The sequence below is a fragment of the Cebus imitator genome, unplaced genomic scaffold (assembly GCF_001604975.1).
Source record: "Cebus imitator isolate Cc_AM_T3 unplaced genomic scaffold, Cebus_imitator-1.0 Scaffold211, whole genome shotgun sequence".
Lineage (NCBI taxonomy): Eukaryota > Metazoa > Chordata > Mammalia > Primates > Cebidae > Cebus > Cebus imitator.
Genome location: NW_016107526.1, coordinates 346,259 through 369,297, shown reverse-complemented (window position 1 = coordinate 369,297; position 23,039 = coordinate 346,259). Strand labels below are relative to the sequence as shown.

At 36.0% G+C, this 23,039-nt stretch overlaps 1 protein-coding gene across 2 annotated transcripts in view; it reads right to left on the bottom strand.

The window, feature by feature from the left end:
- IPO11 (importin 11) overlaps positions 1–23,039 on the bottom strand; it is a 210,053-nt gene that overhangs the window by 117,000 nt on the left and 70,014 nt on the right. For both annotated transcript variants that reach the window (XM_017548572.2, XM_017548574.2), the window contains exons 13-19: positions 22,756–22,846; positions 21,321–21,368; positions 20,484–20,589; positions 16,919–17,045; positions 2,388–2,421; positions 2,198–2,238; positions 405–521 (exon numbers count right to left, since the gene is read on the bottom strand). In XM_017548572.2, the coding sequence (XP_017404061.1) occupies positions 405–521; positions 2,198–2,238; positions 2,388–2,421; positions 16,919–17,045; positions 20,484–20,589; positions 21,321–21,368; positions 22,756–22,846 (564 nt within the window). The remainder of the gene's footprint in view (positions 1–404; positions 522–2,197; positions 2,239–2,387; positions 2,422–16,918; positions 17,046–20,483; positions 20,590–21,320; positions 21,369–22,755; positions 22,847–23,039) is intronic.

Sequence of the window (23,039 nt, the reverse complement as noted above, 5' to 3'; positions counted from 1 at the left end):
AAGCCAAAAGTAAATATAATGCAGACTAGATGGCAAAACATACTTAATGTTTAAGGTAAAAATAGTAGACTTTCCAGAAGTCTTGCTGATGGACACTTCTGGCTATGCTCTCAAATACACTGAATTTTACATTAGCTTCATCTTCTAAAACATGAAAAATTCTGCTTTATGAATACCTCTATATTGTTGATCCAATTTTTTAATATTTTAATTTTCTTAGTCATTTTTTAAAACTTGAATATAAATGTCAATTTTGAGTAATACATAACTGAAACGACAATCAATAAGTTAGAAGCTTTTCAATTAATGTTTTAACTTTTAGTGTAGTCAAGGATATTAACGAATTTTACATATACTCTACTCACCTCTCAGACATTTATTTTCATATTTTACAATCTAATTACCTGCACATTGACTCTTTCGATGACACAAGAAAGGACATGCAAAACGTGCATCTTTGTGTCACATTCTGTAACTTGCTGCAGTAACTGAAAAAGTAGTGTGAACATGGTTTCCAAATACTGCAGGTAAAAAGAAATAAAATAAAAAAGGTTTAGAATAGAAATCTAGAGACCTCTACATACATACGAACAGAAGTAACAAATAAATCATAATGTTAAAGCAGTAAAAGTCAAATAAACAGAAAGCCAAAAGCTTGGCATTACCTAAACAACTTGAAATTGTTCAAGCTACTAAAATGTAAAAAAGTGTTTTCTGGCTCACACCTGTAATCCCAACACTTTGGGAGGCTGAGGCGGGTGGATCACGAGGTCAAGAAATCAAGACCATCCTGGCCAACATGGTGAAACCTCGTCTCTACTAAAAATGCCAAAAAAATTAGCTGGATGTGGTGGTGCGTGCCTGTAGTCCCAGCTACTTGGGAGGCTGACGCAGGAGAATCGCTTGAACCCAGGAGGCAGAGGTTGCAGTGAGCCTCGATCAAACCACTGTACTCCAACCTGATGACAGAGCAAGACTCCGTCTCAAAAAAACAAAACAAAACAAAAACCTATTTTCTTTCTTCATTGCTGCTAAATGTGTCCATTTCAGAATTTAACTCATCCACAAACTGAACAATGTTTAGTGGAATATTGTCTAAGATGTGTATGTTTAAATTTACACTGTTAACTATTAACAGTGCCTTGTCACTGTTCTTCCACATATGCCCGTTGCCAATTATAAAATGTTTTGTTTTGCAAGACCTACTCAGTACAGCAAAAAGACTTTTATTATTGCACTCACATGCCAGCTAGTTGATATGGCCCTTAACATATACTGCATGAAAACATACATTTTTATAGATATAAGCTGTTATTCTAAAAATGGCAGAATAGTTCTTACTAGGAAATCAAAACCAAATATCCTATGTCTGTCTGTGAATTCTTATATTATGAAAATTATGTTAGAAACTAACAAATCACATACACTTACATAAAGCAAGCATTTGTTCTTTCAGATACATGGCTCATTTTAATACAAATTTCTACAACACACTCCTTTCATCCAAAAAAGGTCTAGTGATTTTGTATTAAAGCAAGATAACTGCTCTACAAACTCCCCTATCTATCCCCTTCACCAAAAGAAGTACAGACAGACATTTACCTGTACAAAAAAATCTTTATACAGAGAGACATTTTATCGTAACTTTCTTCTCACCCAATCCTCTTATGAACAAATACTAACACCCCAATCTTACTGACATGTTTAACAAGTGCTTACTGAGTACCAATTAGGGGAAAAGACCATGCTAGGTGCTGGGGGTTGACTAAAGAGTAAAAAGATGAGTAGAACTTGGTATTCTGCTCATCAAGTAATTTACAATCGAGTATGTAGGATAGGATACAGATATACACACTCGAATAACACAGAGAAATAACCTAAAAAGTAAAAGTAACAGACACACAAAAAAAGGAAGATACTGGATGTTTTTCAATTTTGAAAAAAAAGTCTGGCAACCAACTTGAACATAGATGACAAAATTGCTAAACAAAAATAAGCAGAATATGAGTAAACTGTACCAAAGTTACCAAAACAGTTTACAAATAAAAGTTATGTCCTCCAAAATAATCCAATACAGCATACATTTAAATGTAACTTTAATAAGTAACACATAATTTCATGTATAAAATAATACAATATCAAAGATATAGGCAGAAATTGTCTAAAAAAAAAAAAACCTCGAAGTATATATTCTTACCGGTAGAAACTGATCTGTTCTAAATTCAAAATCATCAACAGGTAAAGAGCAGTTAAGGAATATTAAGAATATATAAGTTTTATCAAAATAAACATATATATAAAACAATATACATTAATTTCACAAAACAATAACTTAAAAGTATGAAAGTTCTTCGCAATGAAGTATTTTTAAATTTTCAGAAGGATATTTAACTTCAAAGTTGTGGCTGTTTCAATACGGACCTAAAAGAAAGTATATCATGAGGTTTTAATCATTTTTAAATGACTAAACATCATTAATATCAAACAAAAAAATTTATTCCAAATCACTTTTTTTACCCTTATTATTAGAGTCACAGACCATATAAATTTTCAGAAATAAAAGGACACTCTCCTTCTCCAAAGCAAGGAATAAAAAGAAAAGGTAAAGTAGCATTTATTCCTATTCTTCTCACTTTCCCATAATTTACTTAACAAGCCTTTAATCCAGTGAATCCTTCCAGGAAGGAAAATAATTTGCCCTAAAATATGTAGAGAGCATGGGATTGAGGGAAAAAGAAGCAGGAAACCAGAGCGGAGTTGAGCAAACTGAAGGATGTATAAATGAAAGGTGTAAAAGGAGACAAGAAGGAAGGAGACAGAAAGAACACAAGCAAATTTCCACCTGTAACATCAATTACAGCAAACCTTTGAAATATCCCCGCAATATTCTGAGATTTTCTAAATCCCAGAGTTCACAAATATAGAAAGGTTTATATATGCTCCTGATCTCCCAAATCATATTTTCTATGTGTATCAGCATGTTACCTGAACAAATCATATTACAACATAATCTCATTATCCTACAAGTGTTATCTTGTACATAATCAGCTAACGGCCTAAAATATTTGTAGTTTCCATATAAAGTAACATGAGTTCAAGACATGAGTAAATTTTGTATTTCACTCTATGGGATAATATTTCTAAAACTTTTATGACCCAGCCGAGAATCATTAGTTTCTTAGATGTTGCACTTTCCTTACCTATTAATAGCAACTGTTTATTTCTTCCAGTCATTTTTCAGAAAGTAAGCGTTTAAAGCCTTTTACAGGAGCTTCTGAGGTCTTGAGATGCGACTAGGTAACTTCACCAAATGTTAAATACTCTATTGCCCAATCCACAGATTCCAAGAGCCTACAGTGTAGATGTTTTCTCACCTGCTTTTTTCCTTTTATTCACTGTCTCAAAAGGCAAGGTGAACATTTCCATATTTTTAACTGATTTAACAAATTTGCTGATTATCTAATACATGCAAAGCACTGTGCCACATGTTCTACCACAAAATGATCTCATGAAGACAGTATGGTCAGGTATTCCATCAAAAACTATTCAATGAGGAACTATCATCAAGCACTGCGTTAGGTGCTACAGAAAAAGCTAAGTTAGGTGTGCCCATAAAGAACTTTACAATATGGGAAGGAGGGGAATAGACACTAAGCAATTACTAATGAAAATGACTAACTTGAAAATGTTAAGCACAGGACAGTCCCTTGGGGACATGGACTACGTGTAATCATCTTTAAGTTCCCAGCATTTAGTACTGAGTGAATATATAAGTACAATATTAATTCACAGACACCAAGACATGAAAGCCCCTCAAAACAGAAACAAGAAATCAAGGCCAGGCACAATGGTTCATGCCTATAATCCCAACACTTTGGGAGGCCAAGGTGGGTGGATCACTTGAGGCCAGGAGTTCGAGACCAGCCTGGCCAACATGGTGAAACTCCATCTCCACTAAAAAAAAAAATACAAAAATTAGCTGGGCATGGTGGCATGCACCTATAATCTCAGCTACTCAGAAGGCTGAGGCACAAGGATGGCTTGAACCTGGGAGGCAAGGCTTGTAGCCACAGCACTCCAGCCTGAAAAACAGAGCAAGACTCCAACTCAAAAAACAAAAAAAGGAAAAGAAAAGAAATCAATCTGGCACCACACTAACCCATAATTCTCTCTTGATTTTCTTCCACAAAAGGACCATATATTCTAGAGATGCACTCAACCCCCAGCCTTAACAATTTTACAAGTACATGAAACAAGACACCTGAATAAAACAATGCGTTTTCCTTCCTAACAAAGGGAAGTCAGTGTAGTATCATGTGCAGAGAAAAAGGTAAAATGAATTAAGGTGACCTGCCTGCATTCCAGCTTAACGGCAAGAACAGAAAGCCAGATCATAAGGAAAAACAACAACAACAACAACAACAACAACAACAACAAATACAGACTTTTAAAGAAAGTTAAAGAGCATTTTAAATGATGACACATAAAAATAAGAAAAACAGTCAGCTCTTCCCGAGCTTTAAAAGAAATGAGGTACTTACCACAAAGAAACAAATTAATTTGGCAGCAACTCAAGCAATGGGGGACAAAATCAAAACCTGAATTTATAAAATGAAGACTTGGGGAGTATGCTAGAAGACTGGTAGAATAGTCTAACTCAATTCTACTGTGAGTCTACCCTAGGCCCAGCTGAAACCTCGAAAATCCATGAAAAGATAACAGGAAATTCCAAATTGCCATAAATGCCGTCAAGACATAAGGAACATTGGAAAGATCCTCCAAAGCATGAGACAAACAGAGAAATGAATGAGAAGAAACCACAAGTCAACAGCACTTCCAAACACTGCTACAAAGGTAAGCACAGCCAGAAACTTCTGTGCAGATGTCACAGTAAATGTACCTCATTAGGACACTTAGGTGGGCTTGGACTAATGCCTGACTACTTCTACATCTTGCCCTTAGCAATGAAGGCAGTCCACAGACTAAAACAGTCAGCATGGTGTTGGGGCCAGAAAGAAACAGCAGTGTCTCAAGGACTTAAGACCACCAGGAAAATGTAAAAAAGGCAGACACAAAAGAATAATACGCTAAGAAGAAATAAAATAATAATTTCATAATTCAATTATTTAAAAAGCCATCCTCATTCTTGGGTTCTTTCATATCCCTACTCGTAATTCTTTCAATAAGCATTTTCTAAGACTCTATTTCATTCCAGGCATAAGAAATACTAATATAAATATTATCCTATATTATCCTATATATTAGTACCACTTAATTATACAATCTGATATCATCCTTCTGAAATGTATATATCAATAAGTTTCCTAAAAGGAAAAAAGCAACTTTGATTTATTCATCTCCTCCTAAATCAAGGACCAAAGATAAAAGAAAAATAAATATTTCATCTCCTTTCAAGAAAAAAAATTCTCAAGGTCATTTTCATATATAACTGATAGACATATCAATTATAAACCCAAAACTGACTGTAGGAAAGTTACTAAAGTTTCCTTTCTTCTTGGTTTTAGATAGCTCTAATATTTTGATATCTCAAACACAGATTATTTTATATTTCCTGTGAATTTGTATTTGGTGAATATCATTGAATTCAGAATTCATTCTGGAAACTTTCAAAACACAGACTAGCTGAGAACTTAAGATCTATAGCAGTGTTTTGATGAGAAGATCAAAGGACAGGTAAATAGAAAAAGAAAATAGAGAGTGTACAAAAGAAAAATTGACAAATCTGAAAGAACCATAAAATGCACAAGAGTGGAAAAACAGGAGAGTTTCAAAGTACCTTGTAATACCTCTGTCCAGATCCCAGCTGTACTTACCACACTGAACACTGGCTTTGCTACAGTCTTCTCCATGCCACTGAAAGTACCTCCCTTATTAAACTCCCCTTAGTAACTTTCCATTTTTGAAAATTCACTACAGTTAGGCATCATGTAATTATGTATTAGTCAACAACATACTGCATTTAACAAAAGTGGTCTCATAAGATTATAAGTGAGTTGAAAATTCCCATATATAGTGATGTGATGGCTGTCACAACACATCACATTACTCATGCATTTGCAGTGATGTTGGTGTAAACAAATCTATGGCACAGACAGTAGTATAAAAGTACAGAATAGGCATGGCCTGGTGTAGTTGCCCACACCTATAATCTCAATACTGTTGGAGGTCATGGAGGGAAAACTGCTTGAGGCTAAAAGTTTCAGAGCAGCCCAGCCCGGGCAACATAAAGAGATCCAATCTCTAAAAAAAAAAAAAAAGTTTATTCTTAACTCACTCACCCTTGGTACAATCTTACATGTCCTAGGGTTCAGATTGTCTGTATTATTAAAGCAATTCTTTTTGTTCGCCAAGAGCGTGATCACTTTGTGGCTGTAGTCAGAAACGAGTCTTGGCAACTCCCTAAAAAAAAAAAAAAAAAAAAAAATCAAAATATCAGGCAGACTTGAAGTCATGCGCCTGTAGTCCTAGCTACTTGGGAAGTTGAGGCAGGGAGGATCACTTCAGCCAGGAATTCAAGGCTGCCGTAAGCTATGATCACACCACTGTACTCCACCCTGGGTGACACAGCGAGACCTTGTCTAGTTACAAAACAAAACCATAGCATATACAATTATGTTCAGTAGTATTTAATACTTGATAACGAAAATAAGCAACTACGTTACTAGCTTATGTATATGCTATACTACACTTTTTTATTGTTAGAATATTTAGAATATATTCCTCTATCATTTTTTTTCTTTTAAAATTAACTGTAAAACTGCCTAAGGCAGGTCCTTAAGGAGATATGACAGAAGAAGGCATTTTTTTGTTGTTGTTTGTTTGTTTGAGACAGAGTCTCACTCTGTCACCCAAGCTGGAACTGCAATGGTGTGACTTCTTAGGCTCAAGCAATCCTCCCACCTCAGCCTCCCTAGCAGCTGGGACGACAGGCACATGCCACCATGTCTGGCTAATTTTTGTATTTTTTTTTTTTTTTTGTAAAGACAGGATTTCACCATGTTGCCCAAGCTGGTCTTGAATTCCCAGGCTCAAGCGATTCGCCCGCCTTGGCCTTCCAAAGTGCTTGGTTTAGCGGTGTGAGCTACTGCACCTAGCCCAGAAGAAGGCATTGTTACCATATGAGATGACAGCTCCATGTGTGTTAACACCCTGGAAGACCTTCTAGTGGGACAAGATGTGGAAGTAGAAGACAATGTTACTGATGATCCTAATCTTGCGTAGGTCTAGGTTAATGTGTTTGTGGCTCTGACTTAGATTTTAAGAAAAATTATTAAAAGTGGAAAAAACTTATTTAAAAATTTTACAGAATAAGGATGTAACAAAGGAAAATGTGTTTGCACAGATGTACAATGTATGTGTATTTTAAGCTAAGTGCTATTACAAAGGAATCAAGAACTTTAAAAAACTTTTAAAGTTTCCAACCTAGCAAGGCAGGCCAGTATTCAAGTCCAGGAAACAGAGAACACCACAAAGATATTCCTCAAGAAGAGCAACCACAAGGCACATAATCGTCAGATTGAACCAGGGTTGAAATGAAGGAGAAAATGCTAAGGGCAGCCAGAGAAAAAGGTCTGGTTACCCACAAAGGGAAGCCCATCAGACTCACAGCGGATCTCTCAGAAAAAACCCTATAATCCAGAATTTCATATCCAGCCAAACTAACCCTCATAAGCAAAGGAGACATAAAATCCTTTACGAATAAGCAATTACTCAGAGATTTCATCACCACCAGGCCTGCTTTACAAGAGCGAGTGCTTCTTCCTGAAAGAATTACTAAACACAGAAAGGAACGACCAGTACCAGCCACTCCAAAAACATGCCAAATGGTAAAGAGCATCAACACAGTGAAGAAACTGTATCAACTAACGTGCAAAACAGGCAGCTAGCATCAAAATGGCAGGATCAAATTCACACTTAACAATGTTAACCCTAAATGTAAATGGGCTAAACGCCCCAATCAATAGACACAGACTGCAAATTGGATAAAAAGCCAAAACCCATTGGTGTGCTGTATCCAGGAAACCCATCTCACATGCAAGGATACACAAAGGCTCAAAATAAAGGGATGGAGGAAGATTTACCAAAAAAATGGAAAGCAAAAAAAAAAAAAGCAGGAGTTGCAATCCTAGTATCTGATAAAATAAACTTTAAACCAACAAAGATCAAAAGAGACAAAGCAGGGCATTACATAATGGTAAAAGGATCAATGCAACAGGAAGAGCTAATGATCCTAAATATATATGCACCCAATACAGTAGCACTGAGATACATAAAGCAAGTTCTTAATGACTTACAAAGAGACTTAGACTCCCACACGATAGTAGTGGGAAACTTTAACACCCCACTGTCAATATTAGACAGATCAATGAGACAGAAAATTAACAAGGATATCCAGGAACTCAGACCTGGACCAGGCAAACCCAATAGACATTTACAGAACTCTCCACCCCAAATCCACAGAATATACATTCTTCTCAGCACCACATCATACTTACTCTAAAATTGACCACATAATTGGAAGTAAATCACTCCTCAGCAAATGCAAAAGAAAGGAAATCATAACAAACAGTCTCTCAGACCACAGTGCAATCAAGTTAGAATTCAGAATTCAGAAACTAACTCAGAACCTCACAGCTTCATGAAAACTGAACACCTGGCTCTTGAATGTTGACTGGATAAACAATGAAATGAAGGCAGAAATAAAGATGTTCTTTGAAACCAACAAGAACGAAGACACAACATACCAGAATCTCTGGGACACATTTAAAGCAGTGTCTAGAGGAAAATATATACAGGTATTGATCGACTTACCACCTATGCAACTTATGACCATTCGACTTTACAACCACAATCGTTAGCCACGACTTCTCTGCATCTGGCAGCGCAAACGTTGCCCAGCTGGGCATACAACAGTGTGGACCAGCTTCTGGCAGCACTACCATCTCTGTGTGTACCATTTCAACTGTACATATAGCCTACTCAACTTACGACCAAATCGTGTTACGACCGGTCCGCGGTCCCGACCGTGGTCATAAGTCAAGCACTAGCTGTAGTAATAAATGCCCACATGAGAAGGAAGGAAAGATTTTTAATCGACACCCTATCATCAAAATTGAAAGAGCTAGAGGAGCAAGATCAAAAAACCTCAAAAGCTAGCAGAAGACAAGAAATAACTAAGATCAGAGCACAACTGAAGGAGATACAGACACAAAAAAACCCTTCAAAAAAATCATTAAGTCCAGGAGCTGGTTTTTCGAAAAGATCAACAAAATAGACAGATCACTAGCCAGATTAATAAAAAAGAAAAGAGAGAATAATCAAATAGATGGAATAAAAAACGATAAAGGGGATATTACCACAGATTCCACAGAAATACAAACCATCATCAGAGATTCTTACAAACAACTCTATGCACATAAACTAGTAAACCTGGAAGAAATCGATAAATTCCTGGACACTTACAACCTCAAAGCCTAAACCAGGAAGAAGTGGAAACCCTGAATAGACCAATAACAAGGGCTGAAGGTGAGGCAGCAACCAACAGTCTACCAGCCAAAAAAAGCACAGGTCCAGAGGGGTTCACAGCCGAATTCTACCAGACATACAAAGAGAAGCTGGTACCATTCCTTCTGAAATTATTCCAAACAATCCAAAAAGAGGGAATCCTTTCCAAATCCTTTTTGAGACCAACATCATCCTGATATCAAAACCTGGCAGAGACTCAACAAGAAAAGAAAACTTCAGCCCAATATCCATGATGAACATAGATGCAAAAATCTTCAATAAAATATTGACAAACCGAATGCAATACCACATCAAAAAGTTTATCCACTATGATCAAGTAGGTTTCATTCCGGGGATGCAAGGCTGGTTCAACATACGCAAGCCCATAAACGTAATTTACCATAAACAGAACCAAAGACAAAAACCATATGATTATCTCAACTGATGCAGAGAAGGCCTTTGACAAAATTTAACAGCCCTTTATGCTAAAAACCCTCAATAAACTAGGTATAGATGGAATGTATCTCAAAATAAGAAAAGCTATTTACGACAAACCAACAGTCAATATCATACTGAACGGGCAAAAACTGGAAGCATTCCCTTTGAAATCTGGCACTAGACAAGGATGCCCTCTCTCACCACTCCTATTCAGTATAGTATTGGAAGTTCTAGCCAGAGCAATCAGGCAAGAAAAAGAAATAAAGGGTAGTCAATCAGGAAAGGAGAAAAGTCTAATTGTCTCTATTTGCAGATGACAGGATTGTATATTTAAAAGGCCCCACTGTCTCAGCCCAAAATCTCCTGAAACTCATAAGCAGCTTCAGCAAAGTCTCAGGATACAAAATTAATGTGTAAAAATCACAAGCATTCCTATATACCAATAACAGACTTAAAGAGAGCTAAATCAAGTACAAACTGTCATTCACAATTGCTACAAAAAGAATAAAATACCTAGAAATACAACTAACAAAGAACATAAAGGTCCTATTCAACGAGAACTACAAGCCACTGCTCAATGAAATAAGAGAGGACACAAACAGATGGAGAAACATTCCATGCTCATGGTTAGGAAGAAATCAGTATCGTGAAGATGGCAATACTGCCCAAAGTAATTTACAGATTCAACCTATCCCCATCAAGCTACCAACGGCTTTCTTCACAGAACTGGAAGAAAACACCTTAAACTTCATATGGAACCAAAAGAGAGCCCACATAGCCAAGTCAATTCTAAGCAATAAGAACGAAGCTGGAGGCATCACATTACCTGACTTCAAACTATACTAAAAGGCTATAGTAATAAAAAAAGTATGGTACTGGTACCAAAACAGAGATATAGACCAATGGAACAGAATAGAGGCCTCAGAGGCAACACCACACATCTACAACCATCTGATCTTTGAAAAACCTGACAAAAACAAGCAATGGGGAAAGGATTCCCTGTTTAATAAATGGCGTTGGGAAAACTGGCTAGCCATGTGCAGAAAGAAGAAAGTGGACCCATTCCTGACACATTACACTAAAATTAACTCCAGATGAATTAAAGACTTAAACATAAGACCTAACACCATAAAAAACCTAGAAGAAAATCTAGGAAAAACCATTCAGGACACAGGGGTAGGCAAGGACTTCATGACCAAAACACCAAAAGCATTGGCAACAAAAACCAAAATAGACAAATGGAACCTAAACTCCATAGCTTCTGCACAGCAAAGGAAACAGTCATTAGAGTGAATCGGCAACCAACAGAATGGGAAAAATTTTTTGCAATCTACCCATCTGGCAAACAGCTAACATCCAGAATCTACAAAGAACTAAAACAGATTTACAGGAAAAAAACAAGCCCATTCAAATGTGGGCAAAGGATATGAACAGACACGTTACAAAAGAAGACACTGACCAACAAACATATGAAAAAATGCTCATCATCACTGGTCATCAGAGAAATGCAAATCAAAACTACGCTGAGACACCATCTCACACCAGTTAGAATGGTGATCATTAAAAAATCTGGAGACAACAGATGCTGGAGAAGATGTGGACAAATAGGAACACTTTTATACTGTTGGTGGGAGTGTAAATTAGTTCAACCATTGTGGAAGAAGGTGTGGCGATTCCTCAAGGACCTAGAAATAGAAATTTCATTTGACCCAGCAATCCCATTACTGGGTATATATCCAAAGGATTATAAATCATTCTACTATAAGGACACATGCACACAAATGTTCACTGCAGCACTGTTTTCAACAGCAAAGACTAGGAACCAACCCAAATGCCCATCAATGATAGACTGGACAGGGAAAATGTGGCACATATACATCATGGAATATTATGCGGCCATAAAAAATGATGAGTTTGTGTCCTTTGTAGGAACATGTATGAACCTGGAAAGCATCATTCTCAGCAAACTGACACAAGAACAGAAAATAAAACACCACATGTTCTCACTCATAGGTAGGTGTTGAACAATGAAAACACACGGACACAGGGAGGGGAATATCACACATTGGGGTCTGTGGGGGGGAGAAAAGGGGAGGGACAGTGGAGGGCAGGGAGTTGGGGAGGGATAACATGGGGAGAAATGCCAGATATAGGTGATGGCGAGGAAGGCAGCAAACCACACTGCCATGTGTGTACCTATGCAACAATCTTACATGTTCTTCACATGTACCCCAAAACCTAAACTGCAATAAAAAATAAATAATTTAAAAAATAAAATAAAATAAATTTAAAAAAATTTAAAGTAAAATAGTTACAGTTAGCTGTGGTTTATTGTTAAGAAAGAATATTTTCCAATATATTTAGTGTAGCCTAAGTGTACAATGTTTATGAAGTCTACAGTGGTATACATTCATGTTCTAGGCTTTCACATTCACTCATCTTTCATTCACTGCCTCACCCAGAGCAACTGCCAAGCCTGCAAGCTCTATTCAAGTTATGCGCCCTTTAGAGGTGTAACATTTTTATCTTTTATACTATGTTCTTACTGTACCTTTTCTATGTTTAGACACACAAATACTTACCATTGTGTTACAACTGCATAATGTATTTAGTACAGTAACATGCTATACTGGTTTTAACCACAGCCTAGATAGCCTATACTATCTTGGATTGCATGAAAGCACATTAAATGATGTCCGCACAATGAGGAAATCGCCTAACAACTCATTTCCCAGAATATAACCTTGTCGTGAAATAGCACATGACCATATGTCTATGCTAGTGGTCAACGTGCCCATGAAGACAGCCATTTCTTTGCTTCACAACCAACCACATCACACCCTCAAACTACAGGTTTGCTGATTATACCACAGTTTATATCTTACACAGGCTTTCACAAAAGTGAAAGATTATACTAATGCTAATTTTCTAGTAATTTACTGCTTGTTTTCCTGAGGTTTGAATAATCTAAGTAAAATTTTCTAAAAATTTCTTTTTGTTTTCTTTTGAGATGGAGTCTTGCTCTGTTTCCCAGGATGGAGTGCGACAGTGTGATCTTGGCTCACTGCAACCTCCACCTGCCAGGTTTGAGGAATTCTGCTGCCCCAGCCTCCCAAGTAGCTGGGACTACAGGTGCCCACCACCATGCCCACCTAATTTTTGTATCTCTAGCAGAGATGGGGTTTCCCCATGTTGGCCAGGCTCAGGTGATCCACCCACTTTGACCTCCCAAAGTGCTGGGATTACAGGCTTGAGCCACTGTGCCCAGCCAAAACCTTCTAAAAACTTATTTTGAATTTCTGAAATAAAGATATAATTGGTTCAGAAACCCTACAACCTAAAGCCCAGTTTATAAACAAAGTATTCTGCTTAAAGAATCGTCTGCAGTCCTGGGAAAAGAAGGTTCCTCTGACCTAAAATTTAGTAATTCAAATAACGTCCTAAAACCTAAAACTTGTCATAAGCACGGTATCTACTAACTAACATGTTACAAAGGGGAAAGGAAAGGAGAGTGTAAAAGATGCTTTTAGAAGGTATTGTGTTCTGTTATATAGAATCCAGGTCAGTAGTTCTCAAATTATGGCACAAGGAACTACTGGTGGGCTTCAAAGGAGTAGTCTGTTAACAATAAGTGTAAAGAGGTGGTCAATTAACAGTAAGAACAAACACTGGATTATACATAAAGAACATGGCTAATGAAAACAGTATTTCATCTTCCATCAACTATGAAAAATCTGTGGGTACTGAAAGTTACAAGAACATATTTCCTACCAGGTATGACGGCTTTCTATAAAGCTGTTTGAAACAGATTGACATGCAAACATGGGATATGACAGAGATAGACCTATGGACCACTAAAAAAAACTATACAATATTCAGTGAATCATAGTGTTGCTATACTTATTTTTTAAAAAAGAAAGATGGAATCTTATTTCACATCACTCAAAATTAAATTCAAGAGAGAATAAAGAACCAAGAGTGAAGAGAAGGATTTCTTACAGGCTCAGTGGCTAATGTCTGTAATCCCAACACTTTGGGAGGCCAAGGTGGGAAGACAGCTTGAGCCCAGACTTCCTGAGCAACCTAGGCAACACAGGAGACCTCCTCTCTACAAAAAATTAAAAAATTAGTCAGGTGTGGTGGTACACACCCGTGGTCCCAGCTACTTGAGATGCTGAGGTGGAATGATTGCTTGAGCCCTAGGGTGTCGAGGCTGCAGTGAGCTGTGACCTCACCACCGCAATCTAGCCTGGACAACAGAGCAAGACCTTGTCTCAAAAAAAAAAAAAAAAAAAAAGAAAGTAATCAACAAAGCTATTAAAATTTAAAACCTCTTCTTAATGAAGACAATAGAATGACACCAGAAAGAGACAGAGGAATTGATTGCATTTGTAATATTTTATTTCTTAAATAAAAGATTTGAAATATATGTGGAAAAATACTGCAAATGAAAATATGGGTAACTTAGTGATAGGCACACAAGTGCTTATTATGTTAGTTGCTGAATTTTTTATTGACAAAAACCTTGCCTATGTGGTAGCCCTGCTCTCTCTATGAAGCAGCCAAAAAAAGAAAAAAAAATAACAGCTACTTCTACTCTGTCATAGCCAGTATCCTTCTAACAACAAAAGAATAGCCACAGACAACTATAGTGGATCAGTACCAAACGTACCCCAACTCCTTAACAGCAGCACTCAGGAAAGAGAATACAGATTCTGAAAGCCAGAAAGGAATTGAATTCCTCAGGATCTAGATGCTTGTGACACAGCAAAAGCAGGGCAGCAACTGGGGGAAGGAACTTCTCCAGTTAATAGGGCTTCAGAAATTTTATAACATTGGAGGCCACTGGGTAGAGAACGTCTCTACCTCTGACAGCTGTGTGACAATACAAAATTATTGTCTGATCTACAGAAATAGAATACATACTTTTTGGTTTGTTTGTAATATTGTTAATTTTTCCTAAGAGTAACAATTTGACTTAATCATGTGACACACATGTATACACATACCTACACAATGTGTGTTTGTGTATATGTTCATATATATAAAAATACATGTTTGCATATACATACATGTCTCTATGTGGTTGTACACTATTGTATATATGTATGCATGTATAAAGTATCTCTCCACATTACATTAGCTAGCATTTCTCAAAGGTTCAATATTAAAGCAAAGCAGTTCAAGACCAGCCTGAGCAACACAGTAAAACCTGGTCTCTACTAAAATACAAAAAATTAGCTGGGCATGGTGGCATGCATCTGTAGTCCCAGTTACTCAGGAGGCTGAGGCAGGAGAATTGCTTGAACCCAGGAGGCAGAGGTTGCAGTGAACCAAGATTGCACCACTGCACTCCAACCTGGGCGACAGAGCAAGACTCTGTCACCCAACAAAAAAGAAAAAAGAAAGAAAAGAAAAATTAGCCAGGCGTGGTGGCGCATGCCTGTAGTCCCAGATACCTGGGAGGCTGAGGTGGGAGGATCAGCTGAGCCCAGGACATAGAGGCTACAATGAGCCGTGATGGTACCGCTGCACTGCAACCTGGGCAACAGAGAGAGAGACTCAAGTCTTCCCACCAAAAAAAATGAGAAAAGAATAAAGAAAAACCCAAGCAATTTCTCTATTTCCCAAAGAAAATTTAACCGAAATTTAACCTTTTTGTAAAACATTCATACATCATTTAATATCTTCTCTGTTGCAGAAGAGCAAATAATATTTCCAACTAGGAAAGAAAAATTTAAATCTTATTGTTTTATTATAAAGCTATTACAAAAGAAAATTAATTTCAGCAAATAGAAATTTTAGAAATAGCTTGTTACATTAATATATTTCTAAGAATATAAAACCAATAAAATACAAGTCTCTCTTGTAACTTCCCATGCTTATACTATTTAATAATTACAGAATAGTACTTAAATTCCCAAATTATTTACACAAAGCAGATAATACTTAGGTAGAAAACCCAAAGATCAGTTCTATTTGCTTTTGGAATGTATTGTGTTTCTGTAACAAATTTGCCTAATTATGTTTTTCTTTAGTGAACACTACATGTAGTTTTCTTTATGACAGCATATGTAAAAAAGAGAAGTACAGTTCAAGCCTTTGCTAAAAGGCAAAAACCAGGCAGGTTCAAACAAAAAGTAAGATTGGTGGAGGGGTAAGGGGAGGAAGACTGAGAAATGATTTAAAAAGATCTTAGCACAACTCGGGAGAATTTAAAAAATCACTTAATTTTATCTAAAACAGACTGAAAATCAGGAAAAGACAACAAACACATATATATTAAGTCACTAACATATTCACTCAGGCATATAGTAAAGCACCAGCAGGAAAAAAGAAAGAAAATTGTTCTTTACAATTTAAACTTCTTAAAATCACAGGCCTATAAAATTGCTACTACTGTTCCAGTAATTTTATAATAAAGCAGCAAGCCTACTGCTCTGAAGGGGGAAAAAGCAACAAATAGCTTACTATCAAGTTTTCAGTAACACAAAATCAAGAATATTATGTGAATACCATAAGAAAGAAAAATTCCTTAAAAGAATCCAATAATTCCAAAGGCTTAAAAAATTTCCCACAAATGAGGGACAAAGAACCAACAGTAAAGATGAAATAAATTATGATGCTATCTCAACGCCAAAGCCTATCCTGAATTTTACAAATAATATGTAAGCTATAAAGGGATTTTTTTTAACCGCCTTTTTTTTTCTTACTAAGAAATTAAATATTACTTTAGAATAGTAGAGCTTAAATTTTTTTTCAGTGACTAGTAATGGGAAGGGCAAATGATAATCAAAAGATTTTCCACCCTCAAATCAAACTGCTTAACAAGAAATAACTAGTACAGTGAAAGGCCATACGCATTCTAAAGAAAGGCATAAACTGTTGTGAACTTAATTATTAGCACTGGTGAAACTTTAAAAACTAACTCTTCTAAGGCATTTAAAAAACATACCACTAAATCTTGATCTTGAAGCAAGTTACAGATTGCTTCATAAAGCATGGGTCTTAAGTCAGACTTGAATTTCACAGAAATCCACTGACCGATGAGCCAAATCACCCTGCGTCGCAATGGCTTATACCTAAATAGAAAAAAACATGAAATTAAAATGTTAAATATTTTAAGAGGTCTATTTTATTTAGTATGATTTATCAGTTAAATCTAAAATGTAGTAAGAATGCAATCTGCATTTTTAATATACATGCTTAAAAGCGGGCGTGCTTGCTCAGGCTTGTAATCCCAGCACTTTGAGAGAAGCCAAGGAGGGCAAATCACTTGAGGCCAGGAGTTCAAGACCAGCCTGGGCAACATGGTGAAACCTCATCTGTACTAAAAATATAAAAATTAGCTGGGCATGGTGGCATGTGCCTGTAGTCCCAGCTTCTCAGGGGGCTGAGGCACAAGAATCCCTTGAAACTCAGAAGACAGGTTGCAATAAGCAAAGATTGTGCCACTGCACTCCAGGCTAGGTGACAGAGCAAGACGCTGTCAAAAAAAAAAAAAAAAAAAGGTTAAAGGCTACTTCTAAATGTACCACGGTACAAAATATTAACAATGTCCTGATCTAAATAAATTTTTAATATTAAAATTTTTAGTACTTAAAAATTCCAAGGCATATATGTTGTAAAAATACCGATTTTTTTTATCTTAAAGAATCACAATGTAGATACATTCATAAAAACCAAATCCATTTGTTTTTAGCTCAAGTAACTAAAAACAGTGGTAATTCCCCAAGCTCTAAAATTGGAAAAATCCCAAAAAGTAAAAGAATCTCCTATATTTAATTTTCTATTCTTAATTTGTTAATATTATGAAGGTTATTTTCCGAACAATGTAAGAAACTTCTAGGCTTATATAAAACATTCATATAAATTTTTTTATTTTAACTAAATTTTCTAAAAGGTACACAGTAACAGAATGTGACCCACATTACCAAAATAACATATTAACATTTGCAAAACACTTACAATAACATGTATATACATTTCTTTCTCTGATTATCTTTGCTAAAGGAAACGAAAGTTCAGGAAAGGAGAAAAATCATGAAGTTCAAAAAGCATTTGTGTCCAAGAATTTCACTCATGAAGTATCTTCTTGATATTATGTAAATTTTCGTGGCAAGATGATAAATTACTTCTGGGTATAAATGAACAAGCTAATGAAACACTTATTTTTTTTTTTTCAAAAAACTACAGTTTTAAAAGATGATCAAGCACATAGGAAAAAAAATTGCTCATTGAAGTTACAAAAATTGTAATCCCAGCATTTGGGAGGCTGAGGCGGGTAGATCACTTGGGCTCAGGAGTTTGAGACTAGCCCGTCCAAAATGGTGAAACCCTGTCTCTACCAAAAATACAAAAAAATGGCCGGGCATGGTGGCACACACCTGCGGTCCCAGCTACTCAGGAGGCAGAGGTGGGAGGATCACTTGAGCCCAGGAAGCAGAGGCTGCAGTGAGCCAACATCATGCCACTGTACTCCAGCCTGGGTGACAAAGTGAGACCGCGTGTCAAAAATGAAATGAAATAAAATAACTAAATAAAGTTACAAAAAAAGCATGTCAGTATTCCCTGCCCTCAAGAAGTTTATAACATACATAAAAGAATTAAAAAACACAAGTACTTTGGAAAAGGAAGAGAAGAGATGAGCAGAGACAGATGGAATCTGAGCAGGTCTTTGAGATAAACAGTATTAGAGCCGAAAAGTAAAAAAAAATGTCATTTCAAGGGATAGGAACTGTTTGAACCAAGTACACAGGCACAAGTAACAACTTGTGTAAAGTAAAGTAAAAGCACCAAAGAACCATCAATTTTGGGACTAAGGCCATATTAGACTCTGTTCCAGATAAAGAGAATGAAGCACAGACACGTCCAAACAGGTAAAATCATAGATCACTTTGCTATTCAATGTATATACTGCCTGATCTGTCCCAGACCTACGTCAAAACCTAATCTTTAACAAGATTACCAGGTGGCTCATATGTATATCAAAGTTTGAGAAACACTGGTCTATATCAGCTTTGTCCATTAGAAATATAATGCAGGCCACATATGTTATTTTAATTTTTTAGTACCCACATTATAAAATAAATGAGTAAAATCTTAATATTTTTATACATCCCAATATATCCAAAATATTATCATTTCAACATGTAATCAATAAATATTTTACAGGGCTTTAATTTTTAAATTTAAATTAATTAAATTTGCAAAGTCGTTTCCTCAGTTGCACTAGGCACATTTCAAATGCTCAATAGCCACCCCCTAGGGAGCTTCTGTACTAGACAATGAAGGTCTTACACTAAACAGCCTCTAGGGTTTAAGGACAGCTAAACTGCACATTTGTCTCCCCAATGAACGCTTTTTCTCCAACAAAGGCTCACTTGCTTCCTAAGTCAGAGTCTGTTTTATTCACCACTGCTATATAGGACATGGCAAATTCCAAAAGTTAAAAATATATGTTAACTAAATAAATGATTGAATAACTGAAGAGACAAACAGCTACTTAGTGCTAAGAGTTACTTTTAGAACATTCCCAGCTCTACAAATTCTGTGGCTCTAAATGTGACCTTCTATTCATTCATTAGTTTAGTCAACAAATATCAACTATCTATGACTATATGCTAAGCATTCTGATAGGCCTCAGGTAGAATGAAGTGAATCAGCAGACGTGTACCCTTCAAACTAAGAAAAAAGCCTCTAAGAACTTTTTTAGATTCTCCAATTTTAAACTAAGGAAATAATTTTAAAAACTATGAAAGAGCTTTTTCCATCTTATGTATTCAATACCTAAAATTTAAATAAATAGGCGGGTGCTTAAATGTATATAAAACAAAGGAATTGGGCTGGCTGGGCATGGTGGCATGTGCCTATAATCCCAGCTACTCAGGAGGCTGAGGCACAAGAATCGCTTGAACCCCAGGAGGTACAGGTTGCAGTAAGCTGAGATGGCACCACTGCACTCCAGACTGAGACTCTGTTTAAAAAAAAAAAAAAAAGAATTGGGCAAATGTGCTAGTGAATGTACTAAATTCATTCATTTCGTAATTCATATTAAATGTAATATGAATCTGTACTATATAATTAGGTACCTCCATTAGAACTTACAGTGTATTCAAATATTTTTGCCATGGTGCCTCTACATCCTACTCAGCTGCCTCTCCCAAAGACTTGCAGTATGCATTATGTAATCCCAAGATAGTCACTTTTCAGATATTACTTTGATTAGGCTACTTCTGACACTAGATATACCCCCTGCTAAGTCTCCAATTGTCTTTTTCTCAGGCATAGTTTCCTTCTTGAACTCAGAGACCTCCATCCTCCCTCATCTTTGCATAAAGTCCTCCTTTTCTCCTGTCAAATACTTCCTAGATGTCAAAATTCTTATTCTTTTCCACACAAGACATTACCTAACTCATAAAACTGTATTTTTTAAATTGTAAGTCATTTTAATGCCTTACTGTCTTCATTAACAAATAAGGTAAAATAAGTGTAGAATAAATACAAAATTTTATACTTGCCTATTGTGAATGACTTGTAATTCTGGAAGAAGCTGGTTTTTAAACCACTGATCAAAATCAACACTGTCAAACAGCTCATAAGCAGCTAATCCGACAGCATTATATACTGAGAAGAAAATGTCAGAAAAAAATTTATAAGTTTCAGATATTAGATCTGCAAATGAGTGGATGAAACATATGTTAACGGAAACATACAATATATTAATAAGGGAAATTGTTTAAGTAGACATTTTAGAAACACTAATTATCTTACTTCATGTTTTTCCTAAATATTCCTTACTACTTTCAAATAGAAAATACAATTCATTCTAAAATATTTAAGTCTAACTATAAAAAGTATAAAATAATGAATGCTTCTAAATGGATGTAATATTTTATGATCTAGACCCTACTTAACTCTCTCCAGCCTCAACCCAACCCTTAACCTAATGTTCCAGTTAAACCAAAACAGTCACAATTCAAATTCTAACTCTGCTTCCTCTTCTTTCCTTCAAGTCTTTGTACCCACTGTGGGTACATCTCCGTGGAATGCACCACCCTGTTTCCACCACCACCTCCTCGCACATACAACTCCTACTTATCCTTGTGTTCTCCCATTACATTTCTTTAGAAATCTTTCCTTAGACACAGCACACTACCTGATGATCACCACCTACTTTAGCATTAACCATCCTGTACAGCATTATTGCAAAGCATTATCTATTTACTTGGTCATCTCCCCAACCAGACTGTTTCTGTATTTTAGCTACTCTTATATCTCAACGCCCTCAGCATAAAATCTACCACAAAACAGATTCTCCATCTATTAAATAAATGTTTCTAAATCACTTAACATACCAGCATCTTTGATTAACAGTGCATTCATATCTTCCACATTTGTGGGTCCTAAAAAAATAGGTATCAATAAAAGCAAATAAAAAGTCTTTTAAAAATTTTATATTTAAACACAATGTGTTATTTCCCAATTCAATTAAGTACAACACATTTCATGGTATCAAACATGGACACAGGTATAAAGGGAAAGTCTAAGTTTTATGATTATCATTAGAGAACACAAGATTAAAAACCATTATAGCATATTTGAAAAATGTTATGACAAGCAATATTCTAGAAAATATGCACCATAAAATGCTAATGTGCTATATACCACACAAATTTTTTTTTTTTTTTTTTTAACTTTTTTTTGAGACAAGGTCTTGCTTTGTCACTCAGTCTGGAGTATAGTGGAGTGATCTCAGCTCACTGCGGCCTCAACCTCCTGGGCTCAAATGATCCCTCCCACCTCAGCCTCCTGAATAGCTGGGTCTACAGGTAGTCACCACCGGGCCCAGCTAATTTTCCTAATTTTTGTAGACAGAGATTTTTGCCACGTTGCCCAGGCTGGTCTGGGACTCCTGGGGAGCCACCATGCCTGGCTAACACTCACTCCTGACAACATGCTCTTCTCTAGGATACACCACCACACCTGGTATTTTTACAAGGCTTTTATTTCCTCATATCCCTATTGGTAAAAATCTCAGGTTCTGTCCCTGAGATCCTCTTTTTTTCGCCCAAGGCTCCTTATATGTACATACTCCAAAACTATATCTCTATCTCCTACCATTTCTAATGAAGTAATTGTTTCCTTGTTATTAAGGCTCAAAAGGTTAGGATCATCTTTGATTGCTTTTCCTTGCCTAGCACATTCAGTCAGTTGCCAAAAGTCAATCAAGTAATAACAGTTACTGAATATGCCCAGTACTGGGAATAAAGTAAACAAGAAACATGACCAATGCCCCTAGGACTTACAGTCCAGCAGAAAAGACAGAAATCATAAGTCAATGTTAGTTAGCAGGCAGATAATTACTTGTATACAAAGTGCAATGATCAAGTGTCAAAAATTTATATCATCATTCTCTCTCAAATCCATAATCAATTCTTTCCATTCCCATTGATACCATTCTAAGAGAGGCTAACACTTACTATTTAAACCTTTTCTCACTATTTCTCACAACATGCTGCAGATAGACTTTCTGCAAGCAGTATGATTGCTGTTTTGCTTATGCTGCTATTGAATTTATTACAGGAAAATTTAACTATCATTTTCCAAACTATAATTCATGGCCTATCTCAAATACCACCCCTTTGGAAAATAACACATTCTGTTTTTCTCAAATTCATATTCATTATATGACCCAAGAAATAGCAAATTATACATTGTAGGCACTCAGACTATTTCTTAACTAAACATTAAATAGATCAACTCAAAAGGTAAATGCAAAATACGCCTTACCTTGAAGGGTTTGCATCATTTCTAGAAGTACAGGAGTAAGAGTCTGATTATATTCATGGAATATATCTATAAATAATACTTCAGTGCATGGCTGGAGAGGGAAAAAGACAAATTTCTCATTCAAACAGCTGTACACTATATTGACTAATTCTATAATAAAGCAAATAATTTTAAAGTTCTAAAACTGTGAAAATGTTTCTAACTTTTGATTTGGTAAAAAAAAAAAAAAAAGGTAAGATTAACATTTTTGTAACCAACACAATGGAAAATCAAATCAAATCATA